Genomic DNA, 27,571 nt, shown 5'->3' on the forward strand with positions numbered 1-27,571 from the left:
TTTCAGAAATTTTATGAGGATCAGTTATTACATGTCTGCTTAGCATTTATCTGACCTTTCGCCATTGTATATGTAAGCACAAGTGTTCCCATGCTATCAACAAACTTTGAAGGAATCAGTAGATTAGTGTGGGAACATGAGGAGTAGAGATGGGCAAATTTATTCATTCGTTTTTAGTATCGGCACGAATCTACAATTTTTCAGTCACTAATCCAAATCTTTGCAAATTTAAAAAATAAAATAGGAGCTTTTCATGAAAAATCTGGGTTTTAGAGGACTAGCCTTAAAGTCTAATAGTTTAGCTACAGGGGGCATTTTACCATTGGCTACCTGGCTAGATCCCTACTATGGAGCATGAAATCTGAACACAATTTGACTTTAACACACTAACTAGTTGTAAAGTCAAGGCATGTTTAATACTTAGCTGTTTTACTCATTACAGTAAAGCAAAAAAAAAAAAAAACAGATTCAGTTACAATTACAAGAAATATTAAAAAAGAAAATAAATAAAATGTTATTTACATCTTCAAGTACAGTATTACAGTCAGAAATTTAATGTGAATAATCTCCCTTGAGGGGAAAAGCCAATTTATGACAGGAAGCAACTAACATGTATAACTAAACTGATAGACATGGCACATTGGGACTGAACATTGATTGAAACCATATTTTCCACTCATTAACATTGGCGAATAGCCACCCTACTACTGACGGGAGGCCAAAATTTGCTCTTTTCACTATAAATTCAGCTTGGTTTTCGTTCACCTTTGTTGGAGTAGCTAATAGAAAGCAGCTTTGTTTTATTGGAAATGTACACAACCCAAAAAATAACTTTAGACTTTGGTAAAATATTTATGTTTTTGGAAGAGTCTGCCATTTTTACTCTGGTTTTTAAACCTGAACATACAGTCTGTAGTAGACGTTGTTTCCTTGTATAGTTGGGACATACTTTTCATATTAGAGTCCAGAAGTTGGTCCCATTGTTCTGGTTTCCATGTTACATCTTCACATGGCCTCACATCTGGAAAGATAGTCTTGGTTTGTACGAGTGTCAAGTGGTGGAAAATAATTGGTAGACTTTACAACCAGTTCCTATGAGGAAAGGATAGTATGTGGCTACTGAAAAGTACAAATCAAAAGACGACAGGAGGAAGGAAGCCGTTGAGTCCAATACATAACTCAGCACGTACGTAGATAAAAAGCATGTGTACCACTAATAATTTTTTGGCATACTGAATGACATAGGGAAAAAAATATCTTTCTAAAATTATGGCTGCTGTGAAAGGTAAAAGATATGTGATAGCTTTGTTTTTGTATCGTAGTTGTTGTAGTTTGCAGATTTGCTAAAATATTGATCTGCTATGAATACAAGAAGAAACTGAGATTAAAAATATCGATATGTAGTACATTCAGGCATAATTCTGTTCACCTCAACTGGGCAAAGGACATGAAAAAATGTAAGTATTGGAATTTTCTAGAATAAAACCTCTGCTTTACCCATGATGTTAGGAACTGTATTTGCATTAAGGTCTGGCATTTGCTCCTTTCTTATTGATCTGAAATGCTTTTGTCTTGTTACTGAGAAGTTATTCTACTTGTTGACCGGTTTCTACTACTTGCTCTTTGTTGCCTCCCATTTCTGCCTCCCTGTCTTGCGGCACTTGCTGCTGCTAGTCCATTTCCACGAAAGACACTTTGTTTCCCTACATCCTGATCTAAACAGTTAAAAGTAAGGGCTACCCCTACATTATTCTTCATCACCCTAGATGTCCCATCAGATGAGCCATCAAAGCATCTGCCAAGGGCAATTTCCTTGGCTGTTCTTGGATCCTGATCAGTAACTGTATAAATACCATAATTATGTCCAAGTGGGTCAAGAGGAGCCAGCATTGTATATTCACTGGTGTCATTGTTTACTGCCATTGGAAGATGATTGACCAGATACTCATGAAGCATGCTGTTTATGGCCTCCCTACGACAGCTCCCTTGAGGAACAATCTTTACAAGTGTACGGTCTACCCTGTCTTGATCATACAGCATGCCACTGCATTTAAATTCCACACATGCGGTAGAGAGATTGGGTTCTTCAAGGTCTCTGGTACTCCGAACATCTCGAATTCCATAGAGCTGTCCAACTGTTTGTGGATGTGTGCCACCCATATTTCGAGACCTTACAATTATCTCCTGGGTCCCCACAATTTTAACTTTCATATAACAAGCCCTGTATTCCAGGGGTTTGGGCCACCAAGCTAAGTAGTCCGCAGTCCAACTCATTGGGTCATCTTCGTTAAAAGATACTGTGTTAAAATCATATCTGTCACCTTCTACTCTGTAAAATCTAAAATGTCCAGCATTGTAAGGGGCTTCTTCACATTCTAGAAGATTTTCATAGGCATATACAGGACCATTGCTCTCCTCAGCAACATTAGGAGTAGGTTTGGCTACATTAATGCTGAAAGCTGTTTTCTTGACTTTGGGATCATCATGATCTGTTCTTCTGTAATTCAACTTATTAAGGTAGGGCTGTGGTACACCAATAACATTAGGGTTGAATTTTGGAGAAGATTCAACTGCTTCAAGTTCTTCTCCTGCTAAGGTTGCAGTTACAAATGCAGAGTAGGCATCTGGTACCTTGTCATCACAAAATGCTGGTAAGCACGCCCCATTTGAACCAGTTATGGCGCTATCAAAACGTCCCCAAGCTCGAGGATTGGATGCAAATCCTGACATAGGCTCCATATTTATCAGGTTCACTACTACACCTTCTATTTGTTCACTTGGCAAAAACCTTTCACTTCTATATGCACGAACTTTGACATAACACCTTCGACTTTCAGGAACATCCAAGTTAAATAATCTTCTTTCCCTAATTTCCATGTTGCCTACAAGAAAGGTCCTCTCCTCTCTTTTACCTCTTCGAACTTTTGATTGTTGAAAGTCTCCCTCTTCTTCCCACAGTCCAGTTTCTGGATTTAGAGACCATAATTTCATGGTTTCAAGGTGCTCAGACATTTTGACTTGAGAAGAGTCAAGATATACCTTAACAGCTCCAGCATTCAATGATTCGGTGGCCTTTTCATCAGTAAAATCAACTGAGAACATCCCATATGAGCGTAGTGGCATAGTGTCACCTTCCTCATTGACAAAGTTCAAGTCACTTTGTACAGCTGTTGCTGTTGAAATGTTTCTTGTGTCCAAAAAGGTCACACTTGCCTTTACTTTTCCATTGTAGATTTCTCCATTTTGGCGGTAGAATGAGTTTGGTGGAATTTCCAATTCAGCTATAGGATCAGTATTTTCTACATCTCCTAGTGATATCTGGTTTGTCTTCATGGAGTCCAGTATTACTGGTTCTTTTCTTCTAAGGAGAAGAACCTCATGAAATACAGCACCTCCCTTTTTATTGAATGGAAGAACTTTTGTGGTATTAACAAATTTTTGTAATCGGTCAACAAAAGTGAGAACCAACCTTTCTGTTTCTGCAGGAACCTGAATTGAGAAGGTTCCTTTATAACCTGTCATACTAACCCTGGTGCTTCCCATATATATGTGTCCAAATCGCATTGGTTCTCCAGTATCGGAGGCCACGGCTCTTCCTCGGACGATTATTTTAGTGTCCGTACACTTTAAGCAACCACATTGCACAGCAACTTTAATTGGGAGAATATAACCGGGACAGGACACCTCCTTTACTTCTGTTTTAGTAATTCCACAGCAGTAGGGTACAGTGTCCTTGCATCGCAGTCCATTGTCCAAATCTCCTGGGCAAGATGTTGAAGGACATTTCCCAATGTTGTAGTAGAGAGAATTAGTGGCATTTTGGAAACAGTCGTGAGGAAGTTTAATGAGATGGCTCTCTGGGGTTGGATTACAGGAATGAGCATCTTGTTCTGTAAGGCAAAAAAAATGTTTTTACATTTGTAGGATAATTTGTAGGATTATGATTAAAATCTGAATTAGAACAAATGTTCAAAACACCACATCTATCTCAAATCGAATGAAATGGAACACCTTTGGTTGTGTATAATGTATAACATAATACACAATATAGCACATTTGGGAAGATTTTATATAGTTGTTGAATATTTGTGGTAAATTGCATTAAAATTTGTCTCAGTTTGGTGCATCTAGTTTTAGACCAATTTTCTTTACTGCATGAAGGCGGATCAGCATCATAGAGAGGAGGTGTGGGTTCTTGGTGGTGGGTCTTTAGACAATTCATAGTAAAACAACTAACTAGACAGCCTTATCATGCACCAAATGCGTAGGACAGGATAACTCAGGAAATTTATGCACTTTTAAACTGTCCAAATTCATATTTAGTTCATGAAATGTGCTCAATGTAAATGCAACAGTTCTAAGGTTTATACTTGCAGAATAATTTTTCTAAGCTTTATGAATTTCAAAAGTCCAATTCCAACTCACCAATGAGAGTGAGCTTGGCTGGGGTGGATTTTACAAATCCTGCATCATTCTTTGCCTTGCAGTAGTACTCTCCAGCTTGGTTGGCCTTGAGCTTGCGAAGGGTAAGTTGGTTGCTGGATTTATGTATATTTTGATCCAATAGGGTTCCATTATGATACCTGAAAAATAAATGACACAAATAGAAGCAGATAGCATCGGAAACTGATCTGTTAAAGTAGTTATCTGATGGTTTTTAAGATTCTGGGGACGGGCTGGACAAACCTGTACTAACCTCCTGCATTGCTCCCTGCGTCCCGTGTCACCTTCTGTTTGTTTACAGGGGCATGGAAGCTGTGCTGAGGTCATCTTCCGACACCATTTCCAGTGCTGAGATATGGGGATGGGTGCGTGTGGCCGGCCGGAAGCTGACCTCTGCGCAGCTTCTGCACCCCTTTAAACAAACAGACGGCTTCCCCATGAGACGGCATCAAGGGAAGTCGGGTGCAATAGAGGAAGTGAGTACAGGTTTGCTTTTTGAAAAATCCCGGAACAGCCAACGTGCAGGATTTTAAAAACAATCAGACAACCCCTTTAAAGTGTTGAAAATGAAGTCCATTCTTTCTGCAGAGATGATATGTTAGAGCAAGAGAAGCTGAGCTGATTATAAAGGCTCTTATCTGCAGGCAGCATGATATAGACCAGGAGGAGTGAGCAGATTGTACATTTTGTCCTATCTGCAGGCAGCATGTTATAGAGCAGGAGGAGCTGAGCAGATTGTACATAGTGTCCTATCTATAGGCAGCATGTTATAGACCAGGAAAAGCTTAGCAGATTGTAAATGGGGCCAGATTTCCATGAAAATCACATATGATATGCTCCTCTTCCAAACATAGGAATAGTTAAAGGGGTATTCTCGTCTGGGCACTCACATTCAGTTTGATAAATCTGCCATATATAAACATTTCTTCAATTAGATGTTATTAAAAAAAATGTTCCTGTGTGAAGATAATTTCTCATAAATGTAGTCATTTTGTCCCTTAGAAACGAGATAGCTTCCTCGGATACGGCCACCTCTGTCTGAGAGATTGCAAAAATAAACAAAAAGGTTTTGTATATGAACTGTCCAGGAGTTACTGCAAGTCCCAGAGCCGTCCTGTGGTAATGATCACTGAATCCAGGAGGTCAGGCAGGACTCTATAGCGCAAGTCTGGCCACAGCTGCCAGAGTGTGACGTGGTCGTATCCGAGGAAGCTATCTAGTTTCTAAGGGACAACATGACAACATTTATGAGAAATTATCTTCACACAGGAACATTTTTTTTAATAACATCCAATTGAAGAAATGTTTACATATGGAAGATTAGTGAAACTGAATGTGAGTGCCCAGACGAGAAGACCCCTTTAAGGAATCATATATTTTTTTGGCTGAAGCACAAGAAATAGAGGCGTGAAACAAAATACCCTCATTTTATTCTCAAATTTTCAGTCTTTTAAAAAAGGTTGCTGTCACTTTTATTAAACATAGTAGATTTAGGTAATAAAATAACAACACTGATAGCATGTCACCTACCACAGATACTGCTCTATGGATGGCTCTCCCACGGCATTACAGCAGAAGGTGACACTTTGTCCCACTCTCCTCACCTTGGCTTCAGGATTTTCTGTTATGTAAGGCTTTTCTATGGAGATTAAAAAAATCAAAAATACCTTCAAAGGAGGAATATTTTTACTGTATTATGTTCACATATTTGGTTTCCAATGGCATATGCTAAAGTAGAAATACATCTATTTGCAGGTTCCAGCTTGCAATGTCCATTTACCGATTTTGGTAGCATCAACCAACCCAAAGGGAAGGAGCTATGAAATCCTCACACTGGTATCTTTTACTGTTTGCTTGTGAATGATATCATAATACACTCACATTACTCCAAGACCTCCCTGGATACTGATTTAGTTCATTAAATTAGGGGTTGTCTGGGTTACTTTGTAAAAATGTTCCTTACCTGTGGTCCAGCCCTGCTCATTCCACCACCAACATTTTATGTTCATACACTGAGGCTCTATGCTGAGACCCCGCTAGTGGCAGTGTATATGAGGCGGTAGCGGGTGTCCATTGTCTATGTGACATCACTGCTAAGTTGCTATAGATCTTCAAAGGCCAGTGGTGGCGGAAGGAGCTGGGCTGGTAAGGATCTAAGCAAGTTTTACTTGAAAGCAGGGCATGGTCCTTGTCCAGGGCCCGAGCTGGAAGTAGGTCCACCAGAAAGGGGGGAGAATCGTTTGTATGTGTGTCTTTAAGACGCAACCAGTGACGCTGGGTAAGTTTACTCTTTTGTATATAAGGCATGAGTTGTCACATTGTAGTTGAGATCATGACTAAGATGCGATAGCGTCGAAACGCGTCAATCTTAGGTGCTTGTGTGTCATTCCTCATGTGCACATGTTTTATTGAATAAAGGATTTTTTGCCATTTAAACATCGTACCATAGCTTTTGTTGCTAAATCCAAGAGTTTCTCAGTCAATAATCCGGTGGCAGGCACCACCACAAGGACGCTTTGGAGGAGAAAATTCGGGTGATTGGGTGAGCGAATCTAATCTCTATTTTTTCTACCAGTGCAAAGTCTGTGCCAGGCCCCCGACTACAATGTATGGTTAAAAGTCATATTCTTCCCATATGCAAAAGTGAGACCTTATGGGCCCCCTAAGCCTCTTGGGCCCGGTTGCGACCGCACCCTCTGCACCCCCTCAAGTTACTCCCTTGCTCTGCATTAATTAATAAGGGCGGGCAGGCAGGGTGTTGCTATACTCCATATTAATTACTGAGGAGTTGTTGTGCTACATATTATTTAAAGATGGAGTGCTGTGCTACATAATAATAAGGGGCTGCTGGCACTGCATAGGAATTAAGTGACAGTGCTGTACATAAATTAGTTAGAGCCACTATACCAGTGGTGGCGAACCTATGGCACGCGTGCCAGACAGGGCACGCAGAGCCCTCTCTGCTGGCACGCATGCCATCATCCTCCACCGTCTGGTGGAGACTGGGACCTTGAGAGAGAGAGGCACGCAGGTCCTCAGTTTAGAAGAACAGCATCTGTCCCTTGCGCTCAGATACAGAGCAGGCAGGTCACACTGCACGGGGTAGATGCAGTTCTTCTAAATTAAGGACCTGCGGGCCCCTCCGATGCAGCACTTGGCCGGGTGCAGGACAAAGTCTGTGCTCCTGTCAGAGGAGCCACTGCTCTAATAGAAGATCCCAGTGCAGCGCTGGGAGCAGGAAGCAGCATGGAGAGCTTGTACCTTCCCCTCCTACTAGGAGACCTGAAGTGGAGCCGGGGCAGAGAGAGAGGGGGAGGGGGAAGCTGTGACCCGGAACATCCAGAGGCTGCTGTGTGCCTTCCTCATAGATAACTGTAAGTTGTACAGTGTCAAATTTGTTTGTACAGTTCACATACATATATACCTGTGCTATGCATATATGTGTGTGTATATGTGACATTTACACACATATGCATAACACAGATATATAATATGTCTTTGTTATGCACTTGTGTGTGTGTTTATGTCTGTGTTATGTGTATATAAGTATATGTGTGTGTCTGTATCTGTGCTGTGCATATTTGTGTGTATGTGTGTATATATATGTGCCATACATACTGTATATATGTGTGTACTGTATGACTGTGTTATGCATACTGTGCCCACATGTATCATGTATATATATGTGTGCACTGTATATGTCTGTGTTATGCATACTGTATATATGTGTGTGCACTGTATATGTCTGTGTTATGTGTATATAAGTATATGTGTATCTGTGCTGTGCATATTTGTATGTATATGTGTATATATATGTGCCATGCATACTGTATATATGTGTGCACTGTATGTCTGTGTTATGCATACTGTATATATGTGTGCACTGTATATGTCTGTGTTATGAATACTGTATATATGTGTGTACTGTATATGTCTGTGTTATGAATACTGTATATATGTGTGTGTGCACTGTATATATCTGTGTTATGCATACTGTATATATCTGTGTTATGCATACTGTATATATGTGTGCACTGTATATGTCTGTGTTATGAATACTGTATATATGTGTGTACTGTATATGTCTGTGTTATGAATACTGTATATATGTGTGTGTGCACTGTATATATCTGTGTTATGCATACTGTATATATGTGTGCACTGTATATATCTGTTATGCATACTGTATTTATCTGTGTTATGCATACTGTATATATGTGAGCACTGTATATGTCTGTGTTATGAATACTGTATATATCTGTGTTATGCATACTGTATATATATGTGTGCACTGTATATGTCTGTGTTATGAATACTGTATATATGTGTGCACTGTATATGTCTGTGTTATGAATACTGTATATGTGTGTGTGTGCACTGTATATATCTGTGTTATGAATACTGTATATATGTGTGCACTGTATATATCTGTGTTATGCATACTGTATATATGTGTGCACTGTATATGTCTGTGTTATGCATACTGTATATACGTGTGTACTGTATATGCCTGTGTTATGCATACTAATAGTGGTGGTATACATGTGGCAGTATTATTTGGCCCTTATATAGGTAATATTGCTCTAAATTAGCATGTTGGCACTTTGCGATAGACAAGTGGGTTTTGGCTTGCAGTTTGGGCACTCGATAGCTAAAAGGTTCGCCATCACTGCACTATACTGTAAGGTACTGTGGCATCTTTAGGAGTGCAGTGTGGAAATGTTCTAAATGGAGCTTAAGACACAAGCCAACTGATGTATACACTAAGTGATGTCTATATGTACACTTGTATAGTATAATGTGCAGGATGAGGACTGCAGTCTGTATTTAGGTATATACAGCCCCGATCCTTATATTACACAAGGGGCACTTGCTATGCCACTGTCCTTGTCAATTCCAGTAAACTCAATCCAATGGTCCGAAATGTAATTCAGAGTTTAGAGATATTAAAAAGGATCTTTCATCAATATTGTAGTTGTCTACTGTAGTAAGTATTTCAGATATTCCATAATCCAAAGCAAATAAGAATTCTTACGCCTAGAACTCTATATTGTGCCATTACTATGGTATTGATCCCAGACTAATATATATATAATTAGACAAGTGATTGTCTTGTCAGACACTCATGTGTCTGCTAAGTATTCAATCAATGTGGACACTGCCGTCCTATGTAGAGACGCATGCAATTTATTCCCTCAGTTCCAGGAGAAGAAGCACAATAGACATTTCTAAGAAAAGGATCTTTAGCATTTCCATTTCACGCTTCTTGACGTAATTGATTAATAGCTTTATTCCCTATAAATTCAAGAGCATCAATTCTTATAACTCTGCATTGTGTTATTCCTCCAAAAAATCTGTGAGTAAATCAAAAACTGGATATTAGGCTAAGTTCACACCTGTATTTGACAGATTTTGTTATTACACCCCTCTACACCCCAGGATGATACAACATCCTGCGTTTCTTCCGTTATGAGTCCTTATCTTCCGTTGCGCATCTGTAACAGAAGATAACGGAAGATCCCATAAAGTCTATGGGGAATGGGAGGGGGACAGAAGACCTTGGAGAGAATCCATTACACTGTTCTTAAACAGAAGTTGTAAAAGAAAGCCCAGACACAGGTATGAGCTTGACCTTACCACTTGTAGTTGTGGTCCAATACATTCTGATATCCAATCAGAGCTGAGAATTGTAGCGACAACACTTTTCTACATGATTTTATAAAAATCCTTGATCCATAGCAGTGAAACATTTTGTGTGAACTTCTGACTCTCAGTATTACTCCCACTAACAATTGTGTATAGAATAACATTCCAGAATTTGGTTTATCCATTAGTTGTATTTGGGCGAATATTTAGGAAACTATAAAAACATCACTGAAAGAACCAGAAGTTTTAGTAATATCTATGGTGAATTGGTGAGGAGGATACTAGGACAAACCTGAAAATATTTGCTGCAGCTAGGACAATTTTCTTACCTTTCCTCTTCATAGCAATGTGGATAGATGAAGAAGATCCATCACTTGTGGGAATTTTTACATTCACTACAGAGTATTTTTCCAATTTCAGCTGCAACGTGCTATTGGGACACAGGCCTATGACCCGGAACTGGCCTTGGGCATCAGACACGGCTTTGACTCTGGGTTTCCTAGAGATGACGTACACATTTACACCAGCAGCGGGCGCTCCATCTGGGAGTGTGACTGTCCCGTACAGTATTTGGTTTTTGCATTCACATACACTGCAGTCTGCACTTGCTTTTCCCATAGTACAGCTGAGGTTACACACTGCGTAGGGAAATAGGGATGAATATATGTATGAGGAATATTCGCAAAATTGTTATTATTTGATTAATGTGTATAAATAGATTGTGGATGTGAAATCATAGAGGCATGTGGAGTGTTACCTGTACATGGGGGACCGGTGCACCTGCGCCCCTCTTCTGTGGGTCCGTTACAGTGGTCTTGCCATTGATCCTCTGCTAGACAGGTCCTCCGCCGTATCTGCATACCATTTCTGCCACATCTGGATGAGCATACACTCCATGATGACCATTCTGACCAAGCCACGTTTGGAACAGTGGGTTGTAAAACTGTAACAGAAGATTGAATAGTGTGTGTGATTCAACACTACACTTGAGTTACATGAATGGGTTGTTTGAAATGGAAAATAGCATCATCTTGCCCTTGGGGGTCTTTGCCCTTGCCACTTATTAAAGAGGTCATTAAAGCAGAAGACCACAATCACACCTTGTATCGGCCCAGCATCCGACCGGCAGTTTGGGGGGATAATGGGAACCATTGTGGCCAATGAAGGGACTTCATGTCTTTTATTGTCTTCAGGTCCAAGGAGGCTGCTCATTGACCGAAGCAGATCCTGTGATCCTCCCTTTCCTTGTCCAGAACTTTCATCCATACGCTTTTTAGTACTAATGTGTTTTTGCCACCCTACCCATAGGGATTAATGTACAAGGCTCTGACACTGGCCCGAACGCCCTGAAATGACCAGGAGTAACAACGATCATCTGAAAGCACATCACTCAAAGCAGGGCTATGTCGCACCATATTGATGGTGACACATGAGAAACAAAATTGATGACTTCTGCTGTCAACTATTACAGCAAATTAGACAAACAAAGTAAAAAAAAAAAAACGCAAAATCTATACGGATATAAAATAAATTGGATTTCATACAATTCTCCCGTTTTCTCCCAGTAGAAATAGATGCTGCACAGGCCCCCACCGGAGCCTCTAAAGATTACAGTTGCATTGGATGCTTGGCAGGGTCATCATATGCTGGCGCACAATCGTCATCATATGATAAATCACCCCCATGGGGTCTATGTTGGCATGAAAATAAAATCTATGCCACAAAAAATAAATTAATAAATAATAAATTAAAAAAAAGGATTCTTGAAAAATATTATTTTGTTGTGGACATTTGGGATCAAACGGGTTAAAAGATTTTCAGTCGAAAATGAACACCCCTCTTTGTCAACCAGCATTCGGATTAAAAATATGGGTAGGGTGAATTAAGACAGTATTTAAGGTTAGATCTACAGAACAGACCATGGAACAATCTTTTCTCACAGAAAAGTTGTAAAATCGGACCCACGCCAAATGTTTTATGCTGCATTACGTACATATTCCAGATGATCTCAACCAATCCACACCATTCACACATCATAAAAATATAATTGTTTGGTAAATGACAAAAATAATATAAAAACAGTGACCTTACCAACAGGACACAAGAAGCGAACTGAATAATTGGAGCAATTTTTGCCCCCTGCTTGCTCGGTATTGATGCACCAGAATCCCTTTGTCAAACTGTAATGGACCACTTCTCCAGTCTTTCCTGCCGGGACCCACTCTGTTGTCCGGGCTTCCATTCGGAGAGGTTTTGAGCAAACTCTGTTAGGATAGTAGAACCTAATAGCATCCAGACGCTCATAGTCTCCATTCCCACCTGGGTGATCAATGTTGAACCAGGTTGTCCACTGCTGTAACTCTGAAACGAAGCAGAAAATTTTATATATTTATATTTTATACTGGTAACAAACTCACCAAATATATGAAGTAACTGCACTGGATTTGGGATTACACAATCAATAGATAAATATATACTTTTAAGGGTAAAATTTTATGCCTAATTTTTAAGCCTAGTTGCATAAATAAATAGTGCAGGTCATACTAAAGTGTGATATAAATACTTATTTGTCATGTTTTTCCCAGCCTTTCTCTGCTTTTAGTAGAGTGTATAAAGCAACCTTTCCCTCCTTTACTCACACTGACAGCTGATAGATAAGGAGAAGATAATAAAGTTTCCAATTATTCATCTCCTTAAGTTTCTGGATAAGGACTTCAATTTCTTTTGAACTCAATGCAACAAAGGATTGGAATATGCTACAAAGAGTGGCCGTACTAATGTTACTGTACCTTAGCCTTACATACCCGGCACAAATAATACAACAGACCATTTTGTTGGGAGAAAAAGTGGGGGGGGGGGGGTCGGCCACAGCTTTCATTTTTTTTAACATTGTAAATTATATGAGGACTAATGGGGAACCTTAGACCCTTTTCTAAGGGTCAGGCCCCACCTCCTCAGGGGCACATTTTAGTTAATCTGTCTGTAATAAATCCTGAGAGTGTCAAAGATAGCTGTGACTACCAACAACATTATTAACGTTATAACAATACAACAAAAAACATAACATTGGGAAGACAGTGGCGCCAGGTAAGGGGAGGTGCGGTAACGGCCATGCTCCTCTTAAAGCTGCAGAGCACGACCAGTCCTGCAACCACCTGGCTTATGCAGCCTGTGGGTTCGGCAAACTTTTGATAGGCATCACTAGAGTAAATGAAGCACACTTGTTGTCTGAGGGCCCTCTATCTATATTCAACCTGTGCAAGTCCACACTATGATTAAAATACCACTGGACCACACATATAGGATATATATCTGAACACAAAATAATGTAGACTTGAAAAGTTGGTCAACTTGTACCAAGTCCACTCAAAAGAAAAAAACTCTTGTAACCTGATGATAACTATAGATATCACAGGAAACTTCTTTACCGGCATCAACTTTAATTTTTAATGGAGCAATGGGGATTTTTCTCCCGGTTCGAATTCTCCTTGCAGAATGGTTTAGCACAGCATCTCCTTTGCGAAGTCCTGCAAGTTATAAAAGGTTTATTTTAGAATGGAAAAGTTGCAAAAAATATCCAACTTCAATAGGGATAGTGCCAAACTGTCAATGATTTTGTGTCTCATCCACAAGTATTGCATTATGGTTATTCATTCCATATGTTTCTAGCAGCTCTCACTTCCAATATGGATTTGTTAATTTATAAGAGGATTATTATAAAAGAAAACAGATTTTGCAGAATTTGGAAGATGAGACTTCTGTCTTTGGGATGTATTTTTTTTCTAACCCAGCTTCTGCTTCCTCTTGAGAATTGTTACATGATCCTTTTAAATTTGAAGGTGAATTTCATCTGTGACCCATTAGTTACGTTGGAATATATGAATGGAAGCACTGGAGTAAGGATGGATACACCGTGCCAGAAAGCAACTTTGTGCTTCATATTTGGCAAGTTGGAAAAATATCTAAGTGATATAACTTTTTAGAAAAATTCATGACATATCTTACAGCCCTAATTTTAGGAGGATGATCCCGTGAACGTGGTTTAAAACGTTATATACATTCACCATTAAAGTCAGTATTTTCATCCCCATTGTTAACATTTCAATGTTGTTACAAATGTAATAAAATATGTCAGTTTAAAAAAGTCGTAAAGAAATTGTAATCACCATAGAACTAGTGTAACATGTAAGTAATGTGTGGTAAAATGTGAGGCCCTTTGACGAAAACCAAATGGAATCCATTCTAAGGGTTTTTAGGGAGCATTTTATCAATGTGTCAAAGTGTCACAGGGTACGCCGGTTCTCGGTTAGCCTACACTAGTCTTCTGCTGATTTATCCCTGTGACGAGAAAATAAAGTGTATTAGAAAACTGTTCATAACACTCCCCCAACACAATATAAAAAAAACATCTGGAATAATATAAAAGGTCTTTAAATGTAATTTAAATATATGTACAGTCAGTTCCCGGGGTTACATACAAGATAGGTTCTGTAGGTTTGTTCTTAAGTTGAATTTGTATGTAAGTCAGAACTGTATATTTTATAATCTTAACCCCAGCCAGAATTTTGGTCTCTGTGACAATTAGATTTTAAAAATGTTGGTTATCATAAGAACCAAAATTAATAATAAAGCTTAATTGCAGACATCTGTGATATGTTATAGCTGTTTATTGTAGCCTAAGGTTTAAGTACAGTAAATTACCAACAACCAGAGGTCCGTTTGTAACTAGGGGTCGCCTGTAAGTCGGGTATTCTTAAATTGGGGACCACCTGTATACTGTATTATTCTACTGGTACTTCCCATCTTCCCTATAGTTACTCATGTACTGGTTGGAGTATAATATGTCCGATGTTGTTCAGTCTTTCTAATGTTGACCAGCAGGCAGGCTATTTAAGGATAACCCCCACAACATAGTCATGTGTCTGAGGAAGACAATTCTTCATCTGTTATTTGACATCCAATGAATGTCAAGATCCCAAAAATAAGGCCATGGCCACCCGATCTCAAGTATTCTATAGTTAGATACTTTGGGAACAGGGCTTTAAGGATAGTGGTAAATTCCAGTGTAAGAAATCACGCAACAGCTGCTCCATAGTGAACAGCTAATTCAGGAAGTGTATACACTGCACTGTAAATAATCCGGCACGTGAACACATCCTTCTAGAAGCCGACATTTTACGACAGTCAAGTAAGATGCATTTCTGTCTATTTTCCAAGAGACTTTATTGGATCAATCACTTATGTCACCTTTCAACGTACATAAAAGAAATCCTATTTCTGATAGAAGCTTCACAAGGAAAGCACTTTGCCATCTTGGTCTCTTGTGTGGCTTTTGTGATCTTTAGCAATATCAAATATATATAGTTTTTGTAATTTCAAAAGTTTCAAAAGTTAAAAACATATCGGCACATTCCAAGATTTATAACTTTTAATACTTCTGCGGAGTTGTGGAAAATGTGGGAGAAGTTGTTGTTTTTATTAAGAAGATTTTGGAGAACTTGCGGGATGCGATTTTGATCACTTTTATTAGATTTATTTGGGTTTATATGTAATTTGGGAATTTGCTGCATGGTGTTTGGTGCTACTACTTGCTCATACATTCAATACTTCAGATCACATAAAATTGAAATAGCAGATCGAGGCAAATTGGGTGCGACCATGTTAGGTTACCAATGACCTAAAAACCCACACTGACTTCCTGGCCTCATGGCTGTCCTACTGGGATCTAACCCTGTCAATCAGCTTCTGATTTTAATATTTACATTTATATATAATATCAAGCATAATTTCTTGATCAATAGTCTTTAACGTTGTGTAGCTACAAATGTATTCCCATGGATACAGACTACAAACAATCTCTGTGTAGTCTGATTCTGTAGTCATTGGGGCAGATTTACTGCATTGTCCGACAAGGATTCGGGTCCGGCGCAATTCATTAGGATCGTGCGTCCGAGTTCCTGAATGTTTCGCTTCTGCGCCGAGGTCCGCCGGAGTTTATCTTCTTCTTCTTGGTGCATGTGAGTGCTTGATCTTGCGATGTCCACGCCCTCCAATTTCTGTCACATGCAAGCCGGCGCTGATGGGCCACAATCCGATCGCGTTGGCCAAAAACCCGGGGCAAGCCGGCGCAAAACGGAAATAATCGTGAAACCTGATGAAAGTGCGGCGTTTGGACCCTTAGTAAATGAGCCCCATTGTTCCTAGATGTTAGCACAAGGCTTATGTTTTATCTACAACCATGAAAGCAGAGAAATAAATAGGAGATGTAGAAAACCATGGAAGTTTTCTTTTTGCCTGCTTCAACCAGTCATGTTATTCCTATGAATATTATCAATAAATAATCACTTCATCATGTTCCCCTATGGAAATTGCTGTAGTTACATAAAACAATTGTCAAATATGTGTACATTGAGCAAACACAGGTGTGAGAGATATGTATCACCCTGACATGTTGCAGACAAGTGCAATGGTTCTCCGCATGATAATGTTTCCCCAATGGTAGTAGATAAATCTGGAATATATGTTCCTTATGGTTGATGTATTCAAGACAGCTGTAACCAGTGCAAATAATTCTACTCATATATATGATATCAGATTAAAATGACATGACAAATGAACACATACCTTGTCCAGACACATAGGCCACCTCCAAGAGCAGCAGGCAAACCAATAAGCCAGGTCTCATCTTACCCTGTGTCTTCTCCCAGGATTTACTGGTCCTAGGTCGTGCCCCAACACCTGCCAACATATCAACATAATTTTACTGGATGTTCTTGATTTAGATACCTCGGGTTTTGGCTATCACACTATCTCATATTTTAAAGGTTTGTCAAGGATCAAATAGTTTTCTACTATTGGCCCCAGTTGGTGTAAAAATCATGAAGAACTAATACGTGGTTAGTTCCTTGCCTATGGTCCGGCATGCGCCTCCAGTCATGGCCGTCATCTTTGGGTAAACAGAGGCTTAGCAGTAGCATCATGTTGACAGCGTGCCTGTGTTAGGCTATAGCGGGTTCGTGCTATCTACATGTGGTGGACTTGGAGGCAAGGACCATGGTAACTACTATTGAAAAAAAATAAATCCCAGTAAACGGCTTTAAAGGGAACCTGTCACCAGGAGACCCATTTTTAGCACTCCCCCAGTCCCCACAGAGCATAGTACATACGCTGCCAAAGTGTAACAGAAAAAAAGATATGTTATATTGTACCTTTCATTAGCATGTGCTGTGTGACTAGGCAGTTGCCAAATGGGAGGGTCTGGAAAGGAGCAGCTCCCCCCCACCCTTGGGAAACAGCTCCTCCATGTGACCTTTTAAAATATATACGAAAACACCCATCACTTGGCTTAGCGACGCCCCCTGCTCCTCTACAGCCATTCCCGAGTGAGGGGAGTTATTTATATATTTGAAAAGGTCACATGTTTCCCAAGGGTGGGGGGGAAACTGCTCCTTTCCAGCCCCTCCTATTAGGCACCTGCCTAGTCACACAGCAGATGCTAATGAAAGGTACAATATAACATATCTTTTTTTCTGTAAAACCTATTTTTTATACAAAAACACTTTGGCAGTGTATGTACTATGCTCTGTGGGGACTGGGGGAGTGCTAAAAATGGGTCTCCTGGTGACAGGTTCCCTTTAAGGATTATACCACCAATGTCATATCTCTGTCTTTATAATATTTACTATAGGAGCCTCCATTCTGGAGGCGTATCTGGACAAGTTAGAATAATGCTGAGAGATCTATGGATGGCATGTGGATTGAGAGGGAAAAAAAATTCTATGAATATTAAAGACTTACTTGTATGTAGTAATATATTATTTAAATTAATTTTTATATGACTTTGTATAAGAGAACCCATCAGATTGTGAGACATGAGTAACCTTTATTATTTTAATACTTTTACGGTATTCTAAAATAATAATTCCTGTAATAATAATAATTTTACAACTCTTCCTTGTGTTTTTCCTCTTTTGACCTACCATCCATAGTGTGTGTCTCTATATGTTAATTTTTTTAGTTCTGAAGTGTCTTGTTGGTGGCCCGTTCCCACCAATACAACCAGCACCCAAGTTTCCTTTCCTCACTTCCTCTCTCTAGCTACACCCCTCTTATACAATCCATTATTTAGTGTATTACCAATGAGTAGAGAAAGCCAAATTCTTCAATTTGGAGATCTTAAAATTATTCAAAGGTTTTCTCTGTTGGATCAAAACATTTGATGGATGGTTTGTTAGCTGTCAAAATTTCCCATCTGCATTAAAAATTCTTGCACTATACACATTTCCACCTCCTCCTTCAAATTAGGTTCTCCAGACTGCCCATATTTTATTACAGCCAATGAACACATATGACATTGAGTCTTACAAGTCTATTAGTACATGGAGGAGGACCAGCCCATGTGTGGGGATGCACTTGGCACCGTAGATTTTAGTTCATCTAAGTTACCTGTACACCACACAAGTCCTAAATCTCCTTTGAGACATTACATCAGTTGATAGGAGTCTTTAAATATCAATAAGAGTCTAGTTCTCTCTGACATTTTACTCTGTCTATGTCTCACATAACTTGGAAAGACCATAAAGTCCCTGCTGCCCACGCCCTGATTAGCATGTGGTGGAAGGAACATAAGGCCAAAAGCTGAAAATCTTCAGGTATTAAAAACATTTTAACTGCTGCTTCCTACACCTCAGCCCTGCCAGCTAACCCCGGAAATCAGTATACAGGTCGGCATCTGGAGAAGCGATTCATGAAACCTTTCTGAGAAAACAGCTGTCATTATTCCTTGCAGGCAACCTCTGGGGTGATACGTGGTATATCTAATTCTGCTAGTTCTTAAGCCAATGTCCTCTGATCTATATGCATAATGCAGACATGATATATCTTCTGCTAGTTTCAGGGGTTGTCCAGCTTAGAGAACCCTTTTTCACCGTTTTGTGGATAGATGGGGTCCTCTCTCAGGATCATGCAAGACCTAAGTTGAGAACATCTACAAAGGGGTTTCTGGGAGTGAATAACTTTTTGTCAACTATGTTTGTGGTCTAAGACTTTTTTCAAGCTGTCTTTTAGCCTTTTGTTAGATAAATGAATGAACATTATGAGATATAAATGAAGATTCCCTGACATACACCATTTAAAGGCTTCCTCAGGATTACATGCACTCTACATTTTAGTTTTACTGGATGCCTCTGCATATAATACCATACTTGACTGCAGTGGCGTACCTAGAAGCTGATGGGCCCCAGTGCAAAGTCTGTGCCAGGCCCCCGACTATAATGTATGGAGTATAGTACTAGTCTTCTTATATGGGAAAGTGACATCATAAGGGCCCCCTAAACCTCTTGGGCCCGGGTACGATCGCAACCTCTGCACCCCCTCAAGTTACGCCCCTGTTTGACTGTGCTAGTCTGTGCAGTAATAACAATTATACAAGCACAGAGTATAGCTCTTAGTGCAAATAATTGTGCTATAGGTGTATAAAGTGCATTCACCAGTTTATGATTTTCATGCCTGTTCATGTTTATCACAGTTTTTACAAGTGTTATTTGTGGGCTTTTCTTATAAATAAACATTCAAAAAGTGTTTTTGGTATTTGAGTCATACCAGAAATAAAAGTCATACCTAGAGCATGCTGTGCTAAGGAGCCAAAAGCACATAAAACGAAATAGCTAACCATTAGCTGTTCGCATTTGCCCAGATCTATAAAATTGTGTCTGCGCCAGTTTTTGGTCTAAATCATCACCAGAAAACTGTGTCCCTAAGGGGCGTGGTAGTGATTAGTCAGAGTTTGCGCCACACCTATTGCTGCGACTTGACACAGTTGTGTTGCAACTGCATGAAGCAAAGTGCTCCAAAAAAAGTGCACCAAAGTGCAACTGTGTCATATCCTGAAAGCAGATTAACAGATTAAGAGTGTGCGCCATTATTGGATTATTTTATGCAAACTGTCCATTAGTGAGGCCCTCTCCACCACCCTCTCCAATGCTCCCAGCATGGGAAAGGGAGGTGATGGGGCGTGCATAACTAGCTTCCCGGACATCTTGTCCCTGCGCTGCGTGCTGCTAATTCTAAGTTTGTTTAGGTGTGTGTCAAGACTAGCGATCTTGGGATTAAGGTGAAGAGGAGCGGGGGTGAGTAGTAATAGGTTTCTCTATGTTATGTACGTGGTTGATTTCCTTGAAAGAAATGTTATGTGTAAAACTGCCCCAAAAAAGACTGTTTAGTTATGTTTACTAAATAAAATATTGTTAATAGCTATGGCACAGCAGGTAGCAGTAGATCCACTGAGGGAATTTGTCACAATCGGGCGGATTGTGTGCCTGTTATTATATTCCCCTCCATGGCACATGATGTGCATGATAAACCAAGAGACTGCGGCCTATATTGGATGCACAATCGCATGTCCTGGGTAAATTCTACCCCCAGGGGCGCACCTGCCATGAGGCGAGTTGAGAATCTCGCCTCAGGCGGCACGCCTCCTGCTGTACCGAGGGGGCGGCACCGTGCTCCCACCAGCCGCCCGCACCGTTCTCCTGCCCACCCCATTCTCCGACCCGCGCTCCGGCCGTCACCAAGGCTCCCTGCGCCAGCCGGCACAGAGCTGCTGCCCGTCCCTTCTGCCGGCCGACACCGGGTTCCCGGCCGACACGCACCGAGCTCCCGTCCGCATGGCCTCGGCCAGCACCATCCTCCCGCCCGTGCTCTGGCCGCCCACTCCCCCTTGCCTGCCGGAACCAAGCTGCCAGCCGCACATGCTACTGCCCGTCGGCCGTAACCATGCGACCGCCTGCAGGCCACCACCATTCTCCTGCCCGTGCTCCCGCCGGGACCGAGCTCCTGGCCAGCACGCACCGATCTTCAGGCCGTCCAGCACCGAGCTCCAGTCCACACGCTGGCCTGTCCGCTGGCACCATGGGATTGTCCGCTGGCCTGCACCGAGTGCCCGGCCACCGGTGTCCCCCACTGTCAGGACCATAAAGGAAGGTAAAGTAACTTTATCTGTGCTTACATATATGTGTTTGTGTATATATGTGTATATATGTGTATGTGTTTAAGGGTATATATGTGTATGTGTATATATGTGTATGTGTGTGTGTATAGATGTGTATGTGTGTATATATGTGTATGTGTGTATATATGTGTATGTGTGTGTATATAAGTGCATATGCTGTATGAGTGTTATGTATATTCTGTATATATGTGTGTGTGTGTATGTATATTTGCTGTATGTATGTGCAGTTTGTGTTTATGCTGTATATACTGTTTGTATATGTTTGTATATATGCTGTATGTATATGCAGTATTTGTGATATTTATCAGGGCTTCTATTTGTTACTACATGGCGGTACACTGTATGCATTTTATACTACACGGCGGTACGCTGTATGCATTTTATACTACATGGCGGTACGCTGTATGCATTTTATACTACATGGCGGTACGCTGTATGCATTTTATACTACATGGCGGTACGCTGAATGCATTTTATACTACATGGTGACATGCTGTATGCATTTTATACTACATGGCGGTATGCTGTATGCATTTTATACTACATGGCGGTATGCTGTATGCATTTTATACTACATGGCGGTATGCTGTATGCATTTTAAACTACATGGTGGTATGCTGTATGCATTTTAAACTACATGGTGGTATGCTGTATGCATTTTAAACTACATGGCGGTATGCTGTATGCATTTTAAACTACATGGCGGTATGCTGTATGCATTTTAAACTACATGGCGGTATGCTGTATGCATTTTTTACTACATGGCGGTACGCTGAATTTTTTTTTACTACATGGCGGCATGCTGTATGCATTTTATACTACATGACGGTGCATTGTATGCATTTTATACTATATGGCGGCACCCTGTATGCATTTTGTGGTGCTTTATTTTAACACCAAATCAATATGATGGATCTTGTTCTGACACTCCCAGATATATTACATTACATATATGGGGGGGGGGGGGGGGCGTCTCTCTATGGCTCGCCTCAGGCAGCAGAAAGGCTTGGTTCACCCCTGTCTACCCCCACTGCATGGAGGAGGCATAGTTAGGGTCGCAATTCCGGGCTGTGAACTAGCATACTGCCATACAAGCCATCATAAATGCCCCCCCCATTGAGAGCTGAGCTGTGCATTAAGGGGACCCACTAAATCATTCATATTTTTGGACCCTAAAAATTTCTAGATCAACCACATTGGGTAACCGGTAAGTAGATAAGATTCTCTGCTACTGTTACAATATGGGTGATCTATTGGGAGTATGTCCTTTGGGAACCCAGCCTTACACATATCATGCCAGACAACTTTATAAACCTTAAAATAAAAATACACTGAGCTGGTGTTGAGCTTTGAACAAGCCAGACCTATAGAAGGCAAATGTGCTGCTTGTTAACCGAGGTCTAATCATGAGTCGTCCTAACCAGCGCCCTGCACGAAGGTGTGTGACATCATGCAATAAGCTGTGCGATTGTGCAAAGATGTCACGAGAACACAGTCTGCTTTATGCATCAGAACAGGGGAAATGCTGCTCTTGTCATCCAGATCTAAAGCGACTTGCCAGAACAATCCTCTGCTATATGTTTCATTAGACTGTAAAGCTATTTATAGCAATGAGAATCTTTCTTGCTTCTGGTAGAAACCCAATTTAAGTGGAATGTCTGGGTTCTTCATTATCTATTACTGGCATTGCTTCTGGATCCAGCTCCCTACATGGCTTCCAATGAAAATAAACATGAAATCACATGAGTATAGGTACATATCTACACCCACAGGGTAATTGGGGTACCTCCCTGCCAGGTTGCCTCGCGTGCCGTTAGTATTCATTACATTTTTACAGTTTAAACACATCCTCTAGGAATGTCTGCCAATGTCTAATGAGGACGTGTCACATTTCTTCATGTTAATCGACGAGGGCACTGACTATCATTCATTTTAGCTTCCCACATTAATAGAAATATATTACAAAGAGAGAAAATTAGAAGATCTGCTGATTGGAAAAAAGTACTACCATCTCTCTTACTTACATTTTACATTATTTTAATTCAGTAAAAACTGTATTACTTTTCTCATGCTGCATCAGTTTTCTGGAATGTGGTACCCGGGACAAACAGTTTAAAGCATTCACTAAAAACCACATTATCTAATCTGACTCCCATCATTTAACCCCTTCTAAATAACCAAATAATCCTATAGCTATTCTGCACACTATGCACCACTGTGCATCGTAATGTGCTGTAGACAGATATCAACTGATGACTGGCACAATAAACTTTATGCATATTTTCCCATAAAACATAAATTATATCTAGTCCAGTATGCAAACTTTTTCTCCTATCCCTTCACTTGAATAAAATGTAGCAACCAGAGGTAAGACCAGCTCCATCAGTTGTTTTTCACATATGTGTATTGGTAAATTCATGATGTCAGGGAATGGAATATTTTTGAAGGACCCCAGGTGATGTAAAAATAGAAAGAAAACTTTAGGGGTCAGCAGTGATGTCTCATCAACAACATGCTACAGATTCCGGCTGTGGTCTTACTTGCCGTGGAGATTGAAGCTATAGTCTCTGCAAGTTTTCTGGGTGGGAAAGTAGAAAAACTGGTGCGGTGGAGCTCATTACATGCCTTCTTTGCCAAATAACTTAACTTAAAGGGGTAGTCCCATTTCAGCAAATTAATGTTTTTATGATAATAAGTTATACAACTTTCAAATATACTTTCTGTATCAATTCCTCACTTTTTTCTAGATCTGCTTGCTGTCATTCTATAGAAAGCTCTATGTTACTTCCAGTGTACAGAAATCTGACCATGGTCACACAGGAGCAAGACTTATATCACACAGTCCTGATCAGTCTCTATGATACCAACAAATCGTGCACCTGTGTGACCATGGTCAGATTTCTGTCCCTGGAAGTAACATAGAAGCTTTCTATAGAATGACAGCAAGCAGAGATCTAGAAAACAATGAGCAATTGATACAGAATGTATCATTTGTATAACTTTTTATAATACAAGCAATAACATTAATTTGCTAAAATGGGAAAATCCCTTTAAGCTTGACTTATTCCTACATGCTTCTAAGAGGAAATTTTCAATGTGTAAGAGAGACTCTAATCCAACATATCTTTGGTAGTTACACCATTATCTGTCATATCCAATGCATGTTTCATTCTATATGCTCTATTCTACTCTGGAACATGATGAGATAACATATGGTGCTCAGATCACATTGGTCTATAATCATTGTGTAGTTACATTGTTGTGTGCTTATGTACTGTAATGTATAACATATGGCTGGTTGATACATGGATAAGGAACATCTAACTAGCTGCAAGTGTTTCTATAAAGGCACTTTGTTCACAAATAGATTACCCAGGGACGCCTGGCATCCATTCACTACATTGCCCCATTGTCAGGTAATGTGTTTGGATAATGTATTGCATCTCACATCTATGGTCTCATGAGAACATGCGCTGTACTGTGTAGTGTCCTGCCAGCAACACTGCCTTCAGCCACCGACAAGTCTACATAAGTTTATACTGGGCTATTGAGGGGTTTTCCATCTCAACCTTACAGTTTCCAACTCTTTTTTTGGAGCTAAAACTGGATAAATGCTGGGTTGTATTTGGAAGGGGTACAGAGGGTTCTGCCACAAATGGACTCTTATAACAATAGGTAGACAGCAGTTTTACTTATTTTTTTTAATTTTTATCTTTCTCTGTGCCTAGTACTACAATATTTTTTTGCATTGTGTTAGAGGTTCTAAACTGGACCCCCCCCCCCTTTAAGTACAGATGCATGCCGCCTTTTGGCCTGTCGTCCCACAGGATAAGAGATATGAACAGTATCGGTCATTTGGGATCCCACCTATGACAAGAATGAAGAGACATTTGTCTATGAATGTATATTGAATGGCACCAATGGCTTGCGGCTGTCACGGTAATTTCCCTACACAATAAAGCAATAGAAGCCAAATGAGGTGTATAATATCATCCTGATGTACCAAGTGCTTTAGGCTCATACATATGGACACCACAGAAGGCTACATTTAGCGAAAAAAGGAATTATACTAACTGAGGATACAGCTAAAACAACATTTTTACACTCTTCTGTAATTTTACAAGTGTATTAAATTGATTTATTGTACCTATTGAGATCACATTGGTCAAAAAAGCGGAGAGCAAATGTAATGCTTCCAAGATTCTGTAAAGTTATCATCAACTTGCAGTCGCCCAAATAAAGCTGATCCCCTCATAGCAGTGTAAATAGAGAATCAGTACATTTGTAGTACGGTAATACCCTATCTACATAAATACTACAGCTATGAGGTATGAGCACTCACTATCCATCTATACAGAGCATAGGCCACTTAAAATGCATTATAGGCTTTGTTATTAAAACATATCACTTATCATCTTATAGTTATTATAATAGTTATAGACATCATGTGTTATTATATCGAACCTGGTGCCCACGAGATGATTCTCTCGTACTTTGGTGGGTCAGTCTTACTTTCTACAGAAACGAAAACACCCCCATTATATTATGACTCAAGATCTTGTGATACACAAAGGTATAACCATTTATAGCCAAGATCCAGTGGATCCAAGTAATATTTTATTCATACTGTTTAGATCACCTCCTTAGAACAAACACTTGTGAATATAAAGGGGTTTTCTGGGTAATAGAAATGTAGTAAAAATTTAAGTTTTTATAGTAAGAATAATTAACCATAATGACCCTAACATACCGTAATTCAATGTTACCCCCCCCCCCCCAATCTCCTATGGATGGAATGCTTATACTAATTCGGTCCTCACTTCTTTCTCCTTTCCTGCTTATATACACACAAGAAATATTTGGAGATGCCTACTGAGCCGGTCACTTGCTGAGTGATCACTCTGACCCCTGATTGGCTGAGTGGGCATTTCCTGTGTGTCAGGAGGCTAGAGGAAGTAAGCACCAGGACCTAAAAGGCTGGGGGGACAAAAAGTGGGGTTAACCATCATAAGTATATGTTTATTCAGTGGGAAAAAAATAAGACTTCAAATTCCTTTTAGTCCCTCAAAGTGGTCTGGAATTTTTACGGGACCACCATCCATGAACATATTAAACACCTGCTGCTGTTTGGTGCTACTTTAAATCTCATTATATGACATTACTGATAACAAATAGTTTCATGGGAAGATCATATGTTGAGCCACAAATAGTAAAAAATATCCCTAGGATTTACATCATTGGCGGATCAGGTCACATACTTGTCATACTGCTCTTATGTACCCTGATGTATTAGTAGCATGCATCAGTCACAGTCCAGGGGAAACATTGTCATACACTGTCTCTACATTTCAGCATATATCAAGCCAAAAGCCTCCTGCGTATGGTTGGTTCTGCCCTGGGCAATTTGTTAGACTACTTTACATCGCCACCTGTACCCACTTCTCACCTGTTCCTTTCCTTCATTATGCTAATAAATATAATTATGTGCTAATAAGGCTTAGGTAACACTAATAGAAACTAATAGACTAAAAGGAATGATAAAATAAGATATAAATACAGACGGCAGTAACTTTAACTTTGAATATAAAAGGGGAAAGCTTAAGTTCATTAACTTTACATTACCATATGTGGATGTTTTAGTATATACATGTGTATTGTTTATATATAAATAGTGTTTTCAATGGATACATATATGTAAACTGACACATAGCAAAATCAATGTAAAACTTGGAGTCTATGGACCAAATGATACTAATTAATAATAATAACAACAATAATAACAGCAGATGGTCCAATGAGAGCAACTTATAGATAGACACAGGGCAAAAATTGCAGTATCTTCATTCCTGTACTATCTAATGATATATGTAAATCATCATTCACTGGTAATCATTTAATAACATCATTATTTCTATTCTTTTACACATTTAATACAGTGTAAGTAAGTAATACAGTGTATAAAAGTAAGCAATATCCAATCATTTTTAAATTAAGCTAAATTAATATTTGGAAATACCGGTGTGAATTTCTGTAAAAAGTTGCATTGTGCTAGAAAAACTTTTTTTTACAAGTTCACATTGATAGAATAGAAAAAAAATAGAAAAAGTATAAAGCAAGTTTCCATCTATCTATCTATCTATCTATCTATCTATCTATCTATCTATCTATCCCTATATCTATTCTTCTATCATATATCTATTATTTATATCTGTCATCCCTCTGCTGTGTATGTATTGTTTTATAACATGGTCTTATATATTCTATTTGTTTTATGTGTATAATAGAAATGATGAGTCAGTGACGTCTTGTTGTCATGTATTGAGTCTTACCAATGCTGTGTTCTTCCAGTTGTCCTGCAGAGCTGTGTTTCTCCTCTGGAGCAGTCTGGGGGTCTTTTTATATAGCCGCTCAGCTAACAGCTCGGGAGTGGCTGGCAGCCACAGTACATAGAGGAAACAAGATCTTAAAAAAGCA

General features: G+C 39.7%; 1 protein-coding gene across 3 annotated transcripts; it reads right to left on the bottom strand.

The window, feature by feature from the left end:
- Positions 1–387: 387 nt before the first annotated feature.
- On the bottom strand, positions 388–27,571 carry CILP (cartilage intermediate layer protein). 3 transcript variants are annotated; one of them, XM_072148656.1, is made up of 9 exons: positions 20,838–20,917; positions 16,714–16,827; positions 13,518–13,616; positions 12,181–12,450; positions 10,847–11,032; positions 10,419–10,727; positions 5,974–6,082; positions 4,426–4,583; positions 388–3,890 (listed from the first exon to the last, which is right to left on the bottom strand). In XM_072148656.1, the coding sequence occupies exons 1-9, from the start codon at positions 20,887–20,889 to the stop codon at positions 1,576–1,578; spliced, it is 3,612 nt and encodes a 1,203-aa protein (XP_072004757.1). In that variant the 5' UTR covers positions 20,890–20,917; the 3' UTR covers positions 388–1,575. The 3 variants fall into 3 exon arrangements, with proteins under 3 accessions (XP_072004757.1, XP_072004758.1, XP_072004759.1); XM_072148657.1 differs by lacking the exon at positions 20,838–20,917 and adding an exon at positions 27,427–27,571 and having other exon boundaries at positions 389–3,890; XM_072148658.1 differs by lacking the exon at positions 20,838–20,917 and adding an exon at positions 20,739–20,817 and having other exon boundaries at positions 389–3,890.

Source organism: Engystomops pustulosus, chromosome 4 (genome assembly GCF_040894005.1).
Source record: "Engystomops pustulosus chromosome 4, aEngPut4.maternal, whole genome shotgun sequence".
In the NCBI taxonomy this organism is placed as follows: domain Eukaryota; kingdom Metazoa; phylum Chordata; class Amphibia; order Anura; family Leptodactylidae; genus Engystomops; species Engystomops pustulosus.